Below are 15,141 nucleotides of genomic sequence, written 5' to 3' on the forward strand. Positions count from 1 at the left end.
GCAAAAGTGACAAATGCCCCAATAAGGTTTTTACAACATTTATTGCACATGTTTATCCCTTAAGGGAGTATTTTCTGTGCCTTTCTTTAGTTTTTGCACTGTTAAGTTATTCATGTGGCGGCATGGCCGAGTGGTTAACCCGTCGGACTAGTAATCTAAGGATTGCTGACCGCGTGGGTTCAAACCCTGTCAGGGGCAAGCCGTTGTTTCCTTGAGCAAGAAACTTTACACTCATTGCTTAGTACTGGTTGGTTCCAGGAAGGGATTCGAGAGTGTTTCAATAAGCTTATAGCTTCCAACACAATCGAACTAAAATAAATTTGTATAAACCAAGAGTTATAATTCCTTTTTTTAAATTGACAGAAAATAAATGTACAGCACATTCTGTATCAATGCATCTTCTGTTCATACAGAAATTTATGTACAGACCTTAGGAAGTGATTTTGTTCCTAAATACCCAGGATCCACTCCAATGGTTTTTCCCTCCCAGTTAATTCCAATCATTTCAGCGCCAGAGGTCTTTTTGTGTGTTGATAAAACATTCAGGGTGATCCCTTTTTCCTTCAGGTCATCTAACACAGCTGAAATGTCTGCAGCTTTACCAGAACTCTGCAAATAAAATAAACTCAAAACTGGTACTTTAAATAATTCAGGAAAATCATTTGGAAAGAATCTCTAAAATTCATTTTAATGTACATCATTATACAAAATGTACATCACTATACAAACAACTAAGAAAAACAAGATTTGTTTGTAAAACATGTATGCCCCCTATCGGCAGCCATTTAGTCATTTGATCAGGTAATTACTGACTTTTGACCTAGTGACAAAAAATCAATAAGGGTTATTTACTGGTCATGACAAGTCACTAGGTAATTGTGACCAAAAAAGTTGTGTGCAGCAATTTTATGACAAAGTTATTACAAATCTTACCAGATAGTATATGCATACATTGCATGAATCATGTAGGCCTCATTAATGACAAGCCAAGTTGTTATATAACATAAGACCTTGAAATGTGTATACCACAAAGATTTTAAGTTAGGGCCGGGGCGAGTATCCGAGTACTCGAATAATCACGAATCAAAATGAAAAATCGAGTTTGAATATTCGTCAGAGATCGTGGATAGCGATTTAATTTTTTTTATATACATTCACTGTTTTTCACACTCTTAAAATCGAGAAAAATATGATTTGAGTATGAATTATATGTAGTTTACCTAAATACAATTTGCCGGTTAAAGACCATATACCATGATGCTGAGCTAGGAAGTAATAGGTTTCAAAAAACAAAACAAAATACTCATCCAAAGAATAAAAACATAAACCTAGTTTATATTTTATATGTTTTATGTTTAGTATTTTTTTTTTTTTGTTTTTTTTTTAAATAAACATGTTTTTATAACTAATGTACATGTTTGTATGGGTGTCTTGAAAACAAAAGATTTGTGGTTCGATTTGTGAATCATAAGTGCTGAATTGTGGTTCGGATCGGATCGTCACTTATCCGACTATCCACACCCCTATTTTAAGTTAAATAAAAAAAAAATGAACCAAGGCAACTTGAGTTGTTTAGTTATTGGTCAGAAACAGTCTTTACATACAAGGTCAATATGACATTGAACTTTGACCCTTAAATCAATAGGGGTTATCTACTGGCCAAGACCAATGCACCTGTGAAGTTTGAAGGTAAAGGGCCCATGAGTTGTTGGGATATTGATTGAATAGCATTTTTATCTATAATGTGTTCTTGACCTTTGACCCCTTAGCCCCAAAATCCATTTAGGTCATCTTCTGATCAAAAGCAATGCATCTGTAAAGTTTGAAGGTTCATGGGTTGTCCAGTTATTGATAGAAAACCATTTTGAATAACAAGGTCAATGCAACTTTGACCTTTGACCCCCTGACCTCAAATTCAATAGGGTTCATCTACTGGCCAAGACCAATGCACCTACAAAATTTAAGGGCCAACAGCCCATAACTTGTCAAGTTATTGATCGGAAACCATTATTACCTACAAGGTCAATGTGACCTGTCTGTCCCCTTGACTCCAAAATCAATAGGGGTCATCTGCTGGTCATGAACAATCACCATACCAAGTTTGAAGTTCCTAGGCCTAAGTGTTCTTTAGTTTCTGATTGGAAACCGTTTTTACCTTCAAAGTCAATGTGACATTGACCTTTGATCCATAGAGGCTCAGGTTATATTTACAAACAACCATTTATATAGGGCCATAAAACCTGTCAAAATATTTATAACTAATAATATAAACGGTTGTTAGCAATATAACCCTCACCTAGTGGCTTGGGTTATGTATACAAACAAATGTATATAAAGGACCATAATAACCAGTCAAAAATCTTTACAATTAATGATATATATAAAATCAATATTTAATGACATTTACATGCTTTTTCAAACATCTTTAGAACTTAGTCAAACACCTTTATACATTGTACTTATATATGTTTATTCATCTTTACAAACATGTACATGCTTTTTCATATCTATATGAATACTCAATTATCTTTCTTGCTTTTTATATATTAGTGAATTTTGACCTAGGAGAAGTGGAGCTAAAATTTCAATGCTAACAATAATTATTGGAAAAGGTTAAATTTTCTTAATAAATCAGTTCCAAAATCAGGCAATGCTAAGAAGCACTCATTTCTTTGGTCAATATTTTTGAGGGATCCAACAAGAAGGATACATAACTTATAATGATTATTCAAGGTTATCCAAATACTGTAGACTGTATGCATACCTGTTCTTTAGTCATTAAAACAATGACTAATTTTTGTGAAACAGGACTGAATGGCAGTCGAGCAGCCTCTTGTATGGCACCAAACGCATCTATATTTACTGTGCCTTCTGTCATCTGCTGGCTTACTTCAACTAGTCCATCCCAATCATAATCATTCCGATCAACAAAAACCCTGAAATGAAAGAAGTATAAAATTTATATCACACTACATTGTGTCCATACAATGTCAATGCCCCTGTCATAGGTCATTTCTACCTCCAAAAATAACTTTGACATGGGTGCAATCTGATTTAAATCAGCTCCAAATTAAGACTACACATTAGAATCTGACAACCACCAATATGAAGGTGAAACAAATATGGTGGCGATCAGATCTACATGCATGAAATAATTAACTTAAGTTTATCTGAACTTTAGTCAGATTGACATGGGTGTTGCATGCAATGCACATTTTGACCCTGGTGAAGACATCTGCAAAAGGTTTTGATAGTTCATCATGAAATAAGAAAGTAATAAGACGGAGAGGAAAGTAGACATCATTTAGTATTTTTCTTTATATTAACAAATGAAAATGATATATCAGTCACAATCGCATATGACTTATAAATATATATCTTAATCAGAAATGGAAGATGATGGTAAACATTCTGTTTGTTATAACATGGCTTTAATTACAACCATGGTAATAAAGGATTTGGCTCTCTATTAAACCATCTGATATATGGAACTAATTTGTTATATCAGCTTACATGCTTTCAAGGAATTCCTGATATAAGCAACAAATTTTGAATGTTCCAGTGAGTTTGCTGTAAGCATAGTTTATTGTAAGCAAATATTTCAAAATTCATTAAGTAATAGCAAAGGCATAAGCAGAGGACTGGATTTGACTTTTGCCCTTTAAGTATTACTTTGACATTGAAAATGCAGAAATGAGTTTTTTTAAACAAAACATTATTTCCTTAAGGTGATAATGTGTACCTATTCATTTAGAAATCCCATCATGCATGCAAATCACTTCAGACTTTATAAACAAAGTTAAATCATCTGTTGTGACCTTAACCTTTCAGCTCAAGACCTGTGCATGCAGCACATAACATTTTCTACTTATGATGGTCATGTGAACAAATATATTATTAAATCAAATAATGTATGTAGAAATTATGGCTCTAATACAAACTCGTACAGCATTTCAGACTATAAGGGAAATATATTATAAATTATACAAAACTTAGCCTAGAATAAGGCTTAATTCAAAAAGATATAGTCTTATGTGCAATAATAAAAGCCCATTAAAGCACACCTGTTTTGATTATCCTCCAATCTTATAACATGAGGTGCCTCATCACTTCCACCAAATAACACAACACCTAGTCGAACTTGACTGAACTGGTCCCAGGCTTCAAGCAGAGCTAGTTCTGATACAGTATCTAAAACTCCAACTTGGTTTTCTGTCATGCCTACATGACGTGAAACAACAAATACAATATCTACAGAACCAGCTGATGTTTTCAGGGAACCAGTCATAGAACCCTCTTCAATAGGAGGTTCAAACTGACATATTCCTGTAAATAACAAAAAAAAATTTTTTGCATCTTTACTATCTTTATTAAAATTACACCAAAATTATGCAAAATTGTTCATAATCCTAACCCTTTTCACCCTAAATATCTTGAATGGACCGGTCCATCTAGACAAAACATTCATGATCTTTAAGGTAAATATCAAAATATGAATCACTTGAATAGGGAAGTGCATACCAAGATCAGCTAGCATGAAAGTTTTTGATGGTTGCATTATATAAGTAAGTGTGCAAACAGTTTTGTTTGGTTTTATAGTGCGTCAACAAAATCTAGGTCATATGTTGCCGAAATTTGGCTAACCTGAGGGGTGTCACAAACTTAAAGCAATACCAGAAGTCAAGAACACACACTTGCTGTAGCCAAGAGATGCATAGACTCCAGTAATAGGAACCCATTTAGTTGCCTGGTGACTGTATATCTGGTGCCTCAACCCTTCAAGGCAATCTCTCAGCCACAAAGGGGTTGGAGGTGCAAACAGTGATATGGTGCAAACTACGATATTATACAATCACTTGTGTTTATTGCGATTTCAAATTAGAAAATGTTTGATAGATATTTTGTTATGCTATATAATGCAAGTTTTTCCCCCCAAAATTGGTCAAATAATGTTTTGATATCAAGAAAGAGAATTTAATCAGTGGAACAATGGAATGAAAACTGATGATGGAATTTCACACCATTGTACGTGTCTGTTAAAGAAATTCTAATGATTTATAAGTACGAGGGACGGTCAGAAAATATCCGGACTTTTGACTCGTTCTCGAAAACCATTCAACATTTTAAAAAAAATCTTTCTACTCTTTTTCAAAATATTCTCCACCTACGTCTACGCACTTTTGCCATCTTCGTGGGAGCTTTTGTATTCCCGCTGTGAACCATGACGTAGACCTATGTTTTAGGTACTGTGACACTAACAGAAGATATCAAAGCTGCCCTGCAAGCAATTTTTTCAGGTCTGGAAACAAATAAAAGTCACAGGGGGCGAGGTCTGGGCTATAAGGAGGGTGAGACAACAATTGCCATTTGTAAGAGTTGATAACCTCCACTGTAGCTGCGGCGGTATGGGAGGGGGCGTTATCGTGAAGAAGGAGGACATTTTTCTGTGCTAACCTGGGACGCATTCGCTTCAGCTTTTCTCTGAGATTTTTCAGAATTACTTCAGAATAGTACTTGGCGGTGACAGTTTGACCTTTTGGCATGAAATGAGTAAGTATCATTGAAGTATCATATAAGTATTCATATGCATGAATCCCAAAAGGCAACAAGCATGACTTTGCCAGCCGAAGGAGACAGCTAAGACTTTTTAGGAGGCGGGGAACCAGCTCGTTTCCACTGCTTTGACTGAGATTTTGTCTCAGGTTCGGAATAATGAACCCACATCTCATCTCCAGTGATAATGCGGTTCAAAAACTTATCTCCTTCATGATTAAAACGACTTAAATGTTCTTTTGCATTGGTTACTCTGGTTGCTTTTTGATCTGCGGACAGCTGTCTAGGCACCCACCTGGCACTTACCTTGCTCATGCCTAGGTGTTTGTGTAAAATCTTGTGTGCTGATGCCTTACCGATGCTAAACTTGTTGGCTACCTCCTCCAAAGTTACTCAACGATTTTTGTTGACAAAAGCTTTAACATTTGCTACCATTGTTGGGGTCACCGCCTCAGCTGGCCGCCCAGTCCTAGGCCTGTCACAAACACTTGTTCTGCCTTCACTAAACTGAGAAATCCAGTTGTAGAAGGTTGAACGTGATACACATTTATCAGAAAATCTTTTTTTAACCCTTTCCCCCATGAGCATATTGTGGAAAATGGCCGTTTTCACTGAAAAGCTTCCTGTTACAAGTTCAAACTGCTATGAAACTATGAAAAATGCTTCAATACTAATCAAACTTGGCACAAATGTTGACTGGACCATTGCCTTTGTAACGACATGCTCAGTCTTAAATTTCCTGTTACCATGGCAACGAGGGGGCATCTAAAAATTGCCCAAAATCACTATTTTGCCTCGATTTTTTCCATCAAAATTTATTTCAAAGTGCTGCAACTTCTCAAGGGATTGAGATAGAGTCAAAGGCTTTTCAGCGTTGGTTACACGTTACAGTATGATCGACCTGGGGTCATTTTTAGCCTCTCACCAGTCCAAAATTTTCTTGGCGATGAGGGGGACTCCGCCCCCCTTCAAACCCCCCTAACAGAAGGGGGCACATCCCCCTTCTGGCAACCCCCTGATGTATCTTTTGGATGGGGGCGGCGCCGAAAAAGTGCTCAATATTTTTAGCAACATTTCTCAAACGTAAACATGTGTTTGGGGCCCAAATAGGACATTTTTTCACTCTTTGAGGCCTAAAAAGGGGGGGGGGGTTCGAAAGTGCGTTGTTTCGCCTATATAAGGGGTAAAGGGTTAACAAAAAATAATGAAAAACTTTGAAATCACCTAAAAACAATTTTTTCCATGTTAACATGTGGTCTTTCACCTAATTTTGGTGAAAAATTGTTGTTTTGTAACATTTATAATTTTTTTAGTTAACCCTTTCCCCCATGAGCATATTGTGGAAAATGGCCGTTTTCACTGAAAAGCTTCCTGTTACAAGTTCAAACTGCTATGAAACTATGAAAAATGCTTCAATACTAATCAAACTTGGCACAAATGTTGACTGGACCATTGCCTTTGTAACGACATGCTCAGTCTTAAATTTCCTGTTACCATGGCAACGAGGGGGCATCTCAAAATTGCCCAAAATCACTATTTTGCCTCGATTTTTTTCCATCAAAATTTATTTCAAAGTGCTGCAACTTCTCAAGGGATTGAGATAGAGTCAAAGGCTTTTCAGCGTTGGTTACACGTTACATTATGATCGACCTGGGGTCATTTTTAGCCTCTCACCAGTCCAAAATTTTCTTGGCGATGAGGGGGACTCCGCCCCCCTTCAAACCCCCCTAACAGAAGGGGGCACATCCCACTTCTGGCAACCCCCTGATGTATCATTTGGATGGGGGCGGCGCCGAAAAAGTGCTCAATATTTTTAGCAACATTTCTCAAACGTAAACATGTGTTTGGGGCCCAAATAGGACATTTTTTCACTCTTTGAGGCCTAAAAAGGGGGGGGGGTCGAAAGTGCGTTGTTTCGCGTATATATGGGGTAAAGGGTTAAGCCTCTGAAAGATGTGGCAGGGCTTTTCACCTTTTGCAACCAGAAACTTTACTACAGAGCGTTGTTCCTCTAACAAAGAGTCAATGATAGACGAAACACCTATCATATATCAGAGGGCAAAATACTGTGTATACACAACTATCATTGAAAATAATCTGACCACGTTATTGGCGAATGAATGTAGTTTTCACCAATATATAATGTGTGTATATAAGCTGCACGTGGAAAGAGAGGAGCATGAAAAGTCAGGATATTTTCTGACCCTCCCTCGTAAAATGAAAACAAAAATATTAGGGTGTATTTTCTGTAATAAAAGAATAATATTTCCTAGTTTAAGCAATTGTATCTTTTCAAAGGATTTTTATTATAAGATGTAAAATACAATCAAAAGCAATCAGTTAAGATGGGAACATAGTTGTAACAACACCTTTAAACAGTCTTATATAATATTAAGCCACTGATCGGCAGATTGATTTTATGTCATCATTTTAAACAATATGAAAGTGTCAAGCTTTATAGCTTTAATGAGTTTTCTCTTTAAATGTAAAATCTGGAAAGCTTTAGACAGACCAATTGACTACCCAGCCTACCAACACCCATTCCCTTGCAATTTTTTTTTGTAATCTCACCTTTTATTTTTGCTGACTCATCAATACGTCCTTTCTTTTGACAAATATCCATGTAGACTTGGACAGCATGGCATGGCTGCACACATTTGTTGTTTACAAGGTTGCAGTAATCCTATAAGCATAGTGTTACTTCATTTAGTGAAATCTTAAAATTCAACCTTTATCCTCTTCCAATTGTCTTGCATTAACTTTATATCCATTTAATGGCATTTATTGTTGATCTAAAGGTCACAATGCTTAAATTGAGCGACCAACAGTACAGGATCTCAGGTCACACTGTCCAGACATACAGGCTGACCGGGCTTTATACTAGTGACATAAGCAATTCTTATGTCACTAGTAAGTTGCTATTAACCTTAAATTTAATTCTTGAAGTTAAAAATTCAGTTAAAAACCTGTAGTGTATCACATATCCATGCAGCGTTATGTAATAGAATGTTATATTTGTGACGGTTACTTACAAAGTTTATAGTACTTGTGAATAAAAGTAATATCATGCTCACCAGAGGCTCATATATGACACATGTATAATTTTATTCAACTTGTTAACCCATTACTTCATGAGCATTTTGTGAAAAAAAAGTCTCCCGTTACAAGTTCAAATTGCTATAAAACTATAAAAACTTCTTCAATGCTAATTAAACTTGGCACAAATGTTGACTGGACCATTGCCTTTGTAACAACATGCTCAGTCTTAAATTTCCTGTTACCATGGCAATGAGGGGACATCTCAAAATTGCCAAAAATCACTATTTTGCATTGATTTTTTTCCATCAAAATTGATTTCAAAGTGCTGCAACTTCTTAATGGATTCAGATAGAGTCAAAGGCTTTTCAGCTCTGGTTACACATTACCTTATGATCGACCTGGGGTCATTTTTAGCCTCTCACAAGTCCAAAATTTTCTTGGCTATAAGGGGGACCCCCCAAACAGAAGGGGGCACATCTCCCTTCTGGCAACCCCACCTTTTGGATAGGGGGCGGCGCCGCAAAAGTGCTCACTTTTTTTATCAACATTTCTCAAACAAAAACGTGTTTGGGGCCCAAACAGGACATTTTTTCACTATTTGAGGCCTAAAAGAGGGAGGGGGGGGGGGGTCGAAAGTGCGTTGTTTCGCAATATATGAGGGAAAGGGGTTTAAAAAATTCACTTCAGTATTGAACAAACTAAAAACAAAATCCCTATTTTTTAAAGCAGAATTTGTAACCTTGAATTTCATTAGACGAATTTGTACAATATTAATATTAGCAATAATAAATTCAATTTGCAATCTTACTTACTCTGAAAGAGAAAGTTTCATAGCAAGCGTTATAAAAATTGCTTGTAAATGCTCTCTCACAAACTCTATCATCACATTCTGGTACCCTTTTTGTCCCATCTACTTCAGCTTTTGACCAGCACATTTGGGGACCAGCCACTACATACTCTGCCGCAAACTGCTTTTTATCTTTAGTCAAAGCTCCATGTTTAAGCCGGAAATCAGTAAATTTTTCCTTATCATTTGTACCAAGTAAACCTTGAATGTAAAAACAATGTTCATAATAATACGTTCCTGACCACCATTAGAAGCCATGATACACATACTGTATATACTGCCGATATGGTAAATAGCCTGGGTTGGCGAGGCCACTTCCTGACTTACTACTAGTATCTAATATATTAATGATATTATTGATGATATGTATGATTATTTTTCTATGCTGTTAACTGTGATGATAATCCTGATGAATGAGGTGGTATTATGATTTGAGATAGAGATGATTATAAAGATGTTGGTGGTGGTGATGATAGAAAACAATGATGATAGTGCCAATCTTGATAGTGATGGTGATGTTAGTCATCTAAATGATGTTTAAAGGAGCTGAGCCACTGAGAATCAATAGCATATAAACATGAAATTTAATTTTTTTACATAGATCAGCTGGGCAACTTAAGACAGAAATATATGCAAAAGTTATTCAGAAAAATATTCAGAAATGCATTGAATATCATATTTGTTTGCTCTTCTTAGCCTGATTGAAGTTTAGGCCATTTTTCACAATAAGAATAATTATTCTGGAAAAACTGAGAGAAACTGATTGGTTTGAAATTTTGCATACAAGTTATTGGTCTAGACCTTCATCAAATGAAACTTTAATTTTGAAAAATTATTTCCAGTCCAATCATGTCAAAAAACCTCAGTGGAGTCCATTTAAGGTGGGAGAGTTAATGGTGATAATATGGTGATAATGTCCATAATTATTATAATGATACAGTTATGATGTTGAATATGATAACAATACTACCTCATGAACCCCTCAGTTCACTATTTATGTTACAATAAAATGTAAAACCACCAACCTAATCACCATTTCTTCAATAAGCTAGCTGGATAGCTTCGTTTCTTTGTGAAAGTCTATAAAATCCCAAAGTGGGATTTAAATCTACAGCTATCAGGGGCAAGCCATTTAAAGTCATCAACCTTCATAAAATAATACTCTGTCACAGATGCATCTAAAAAATCATGACAACGTCCAGGATGAAAGAACTGATATCAGACGATAACAGCATCCACACCGCAGCTATCATAATAGACCAACTTCATCAAAACAGACAAGCTTATAAAGCATTTGAGATAAATGTTATCTCATTTTTACATTGAATAACACAGACAAGCTAAGGAACCATTTACCTCTTTTTTTGCATTGAATAGCACACACTTACCTATTGTCTCATTTCTGTATGGACCATCAATGGTAACAAGGCAGTTGTCATGTACAATATCAAACTCAAGGCTCAAACCAAATGGAGTATTTACATTTATACCATCCTCAGTCTTTACAACAGTTAATGTTTCGTCAGATATCTCAGTGCTGTAAACAAACATCTGGTGGTATATTGGTATATAAAATCTGCATACACAATGTAACTATACCACATCACTTAAAAGAGTAAGAGGATAAAACAGTGTTGGAGCATCAAACTTAATACCGTATTCCAGTATATACTGGATAAGACGCTTTAATGATTAATTGCTAAAATCTTGCCTTTTCACTTAAAGGAATGAACTTTTAAACATATAATTCATCTATTCACACTGATTCATATACGATAATAAATGAAAAATGTAAGAATGTTTGTGATCATGATTTCTGCAACCGTCAAGAGGTACTGCTCCAACACAGTAGTGGGTTAAAACCACCTCAAAATGGTACAGAACATGAACGTTTTTTTGCTTAATTTATTTATTCATCTTTATTAACACTAAACAGACTGTGACATGAAATACAAGGGATGATCCAGAAATACCTGGAATTTAACCCATATATTCAATAACGATTATCAAAAGTTCATGTAACAAACACTTTCGGTATATAAACTAATGCCTAATATATCCTAATTATAAGGAAATAAAACATGTTACAATAACCCACACTAACATAGGCAACCAAATGTATATCTAAGCAAACATAGCATTATATGGGGTGCAGTCCGAATGTTGTTATAATGACATAAGTATTGACGTCAAAACTATACTAAAATGTTTGTATCTTGTAAACAATATAAAGGTTGATACCTTTTAACCCATTGGGTGAATGGTTATGTTCTCATACCATAAAGACTCCTTTGTTGGAAAATTGTGGATGTTGCTCACCATAAGTGTGCTAACAACTTAAACCTATGAGTATCCAACTGTTGCTTGGTGTGATTGTGGGGAAAATAAAAAAAAATCTTACGCATCTTATAGCTGAAGTCCTAAATATGTTTCTTTTTTATTATATTTAATTAAATAACAATATGCATGATTAAATTAGATATAAAATAAATGTACAAAATTAAATTTAGACAGTATGTACTTGTGTCAAAAAGTGTATATACCTCGGCTCTTTACAATTATCTAGGTAAACATTTTTGTCCCATCCAACTGTAATCGTCTTGCCAGGGGTCAGCAAGGTCACACCGGCAGGGGAAAGAACTAGTGACCATCTTCTTTGTCGTAAATCTGAGGCCAACAGATAGCTGCATTCTGCCGAGTGCTCAGCTACTCATTTTAATAAAATAATAAATATGATAAAATAAACGATTTTAAAGACACTGAGATGAATAACTTACTGAATGTAAATGTTTAAGATATTGGTATTTATATGATAGTGAAAAAGGGGCATAACTCTAGAAATAATGATCACTTAGAAATGTCTTTTGTTCTACAGATGTTCAAAATTCCCAGTAGCAGAGTAGCAGCAATGGCACGAATGAATTGAATATATTTGATAGTTTTCACAATTTTCTAACAATACCCAATTCTAAAATAGAATCAAAGTTAAAAAGGGGCATAACTCCAAAAATATTGCTTTCAGGATAATGTCCCTTATCATGATAAGCAGATTTTCGTGTTTAATGCTGACACCTTTATTAGTTTTGAAACCATCTTCTCAACAAGCATGAACGATACCTTTTAATAATGTCAAGTAATGGACTACATTAAAGTCTATATTTCACAACAAAGACAACAGCAATACCCAAGCTATCATAAAAGCTCAACTTTTTCATCATAACAGACAAGATAAAAAGTGCCAAATTTTCAAAAGTCTTTCAAAGAAAGATAGATTAGCTCTGCCTTAAAGCTACATGCCTCCAGATAAGCGAAAATATTTCAATGAAATCAATTTGATGAAAAATTACTAAGATTTTAGGAAAAGTAATAATATTCAAAATTCAAGTAATAATTTACATGCTATGTGCGATTAATGACTGATTTTTCAATATTTATAACTATATTACTACTGTGTTACTAACACAGTAAGGACTATTTTGGCATATTTTGTCCCTTTTTTAGTAATTTACGTGGGTTGTAAGTGCCATTGATAATGTGTAAATTGCTTCCTTTTGGTTATTTCACACAATTATACTTTTAAACACATTTTTAAAATTTTCATGAAAATAAGCAAGAATCTGGAGGCATGCTGCTTTAAAACTACTGGAATCAAAAGAGATAAGCCTTTGCCAATAGTGCACTGGTCAGGGACCATCAACCGGACACTTTTTGAACATTTTCCCCAAACAGAATTCATAATTTTTTTTCTAGAGGTGTACAAATTTTACACAGGACAGCTAGGTTCTTCTCGTAACTAGTTTGTTTATTTATATTTATATTGACAAATATATCTAAGGCCGTCAAGGAGGGTATCAAAATTACCTAAATTATCCCTACTACAGTACCACGTGTCCAGACAGATATGTGCATGACAATTTTATTCAAATAAAAGCTTGGGTGTTTTAGTTTTTTATTTTCAACATAATATACAGTATTTCAGGAACAAATGCTTAAGCTTTGGATATTCTATTGTTAACTCTGCAAAATTAATGATTATAACTACAATGTAGTATAAGAGGTCAGGTATTGCACTCTTGATGTCCAAACTTTTAAAGTCAACAATTTTGAAACAGACATTAAAATATTAGAATTTACAACAGTTGAAATAAATATAATAACTTATTTATAGAAGAAACATGCATTTAATGTTGATAACAAAGCGACTCATAGATCAATAACCTCTGGACAAAGAAAATATCTAAATCAGGCATTTTCTGGCTGTCCGGTTTCGGTGGTTGTCCAGTTTTGGTGGACCCTGACCAGTAAAGCAAAGCCAGCCTGAACATCATTTCAGTCTGACCAGGCTCTTTACTCTTGCCTGTTCAACATTCCAAATTATCATCTTGATATCCCTATATTGTAATGGACAGTTCAAAAACTGAAAGCTGGACAAGTCCATGTAAGTAATGCAGCAGATTCAGCCTCACCATTTACATAAAATACTTGACTAGCATCTTGGACTTATCCCAACTACATTGTATAATGTATAAACAAAGGCTTCAAATGTTAGATATTTCTCTTGCAGAATCTTGATAGAGACAATAGGAATTTATTTCATAAAAGACTACAACATTACCAGAGATCTTAAAGAAATTTCCATCAAATGTCTGAAAAACGATCTCCCTATATGAAGCATGCCTTCCAATGACTACAGCATAACTTTTATATGCTGTATAATATGATGGGTTGTATCCATAGTAATAGTGTCTGTAGAAATTAAACGCCTCTTTAGCATGATGGTAAACATGTTGATGAAATTCTGTCATAGTAGGGAATCCCTATAGGAGGAAAAAAGAACAATTTGATAGAAACAAGAGGTACATAAGGGTTCTGTATTGCTCACCAGAATTAACAAAATTATTTGCACAGTTTTCTATATATTCCAAATTAAATATTACAGACATGTACGAGGATTGTTTGATAAATCTGCGGATATCATGTCTAAATTTTACATTTCATTACAGAAAATCATGAAATTACATATAAATAAATAAAAGCAAACATCATATTAAAACAACTTCTTATTATATTAAAATCTTACTGCTAATTTTTTTTTGGTTTCTTCTTTTTTTATCAATATCAGACAGATAAATTTAACCAAAAAAATTTTCAATGACTAAAATCTATACATAGATATAGGTAAGTGACCCAGACTCATAACTGCATGCCATGTTTTTGATAAAACAAAATTATTTAACTATATTAGAAAATGATCACCCAAGTATAATTTTGGTAAAAAAATCAATCAGCAAATTCTAAAAATATTTTCAGTTTTCCAGTAAAACATAATTATGCTGACAATTGAAAATAAACCACTCCCCCTTATTAATAGAAGCCATATTTTTTGATAATTCAAAATCATTTGCCCATAGATGGTCACTAAAGGATAATTGCTGTAAAATTATATTGAAATTAAACCAAACAGAAAGTTGTCAAAGATTTCCTGTAAAACAATTAGAGAAACAAGAGCGATCAGTAATCACATGTGTCGCCTCATGATGGCCAATTTCATGTTGGGACAAATTTTGTGACAGACAGACGGACAGACAGACGGACAGCGCACAACTAGACTAACCACTTTGTACTGATCATTCCTGTAAAATTTGGATAAAATTGCACCAGTAGTTTATGAGGAGTAGTCCGGACAAGCTTTTGCATATCTG

At 34.7% G+C, this 15,141-nt stretch overlaps 1 protein-coding gene across 1 annotated transcript in view; it reads right to left on the reverse strand.

Annotated features, from left to right (window-relative positions):
• LOC132722479 (uncharacterized) overlaps positions 1–15,141 on the reverse strand; it is a 61,435-nt gene that overhangs the window by 2,080 nt on the left and 44,214 nt on the right. The window contains exons 36-43 of the mRNA XM_060706984.1: positions 14,055–14,256; positions 11,983–12,145; positions 10,828–10,976; positions 9,405–9,640; positions 8,125–8,236; positions 4,065–4,326; positions 2,765–2,936; positions 430–609 (exon numbers count right to left, since the gene is read on the reverse strand). Coding sequence (XP_060562967.1) covers positions 430–609; positions 2,765–2,936; positions 4,065–4,326; positions 8,125–8,236; positions 9,405–9,640; positions 10,828–10,976; positions 11,983–12,145; positions 14,055–14,256 — 1,476 coding nt within the window. The remainder of the gene's footprint in view (positions 1–429; positions 610–2,764; positions 2,937–4,064; positions 4,327–8,124; positions 8,237–9,404; positions 9,641–10,827; positions 10,977–11,982; positions 12,146–14,054; positions 14,257–15,141) is intronic.

This window comes from Ruditapes philippinarum, unplaced genomic scaffold (assembly GCF_026571515.1).
Source record: "Ruditapes philippinarum isolate M1 unplaced genomic scaffold, ASM2657151v2 ctg1660_1_1_1_1, whole genome shotgun sequence".
Lineage (NCBI taxonomy): Eukaryota > Metazoa > Mollusca > Bivalvia > Venerida > Veneridae > Ruditapes > Ruditapes philippinarum.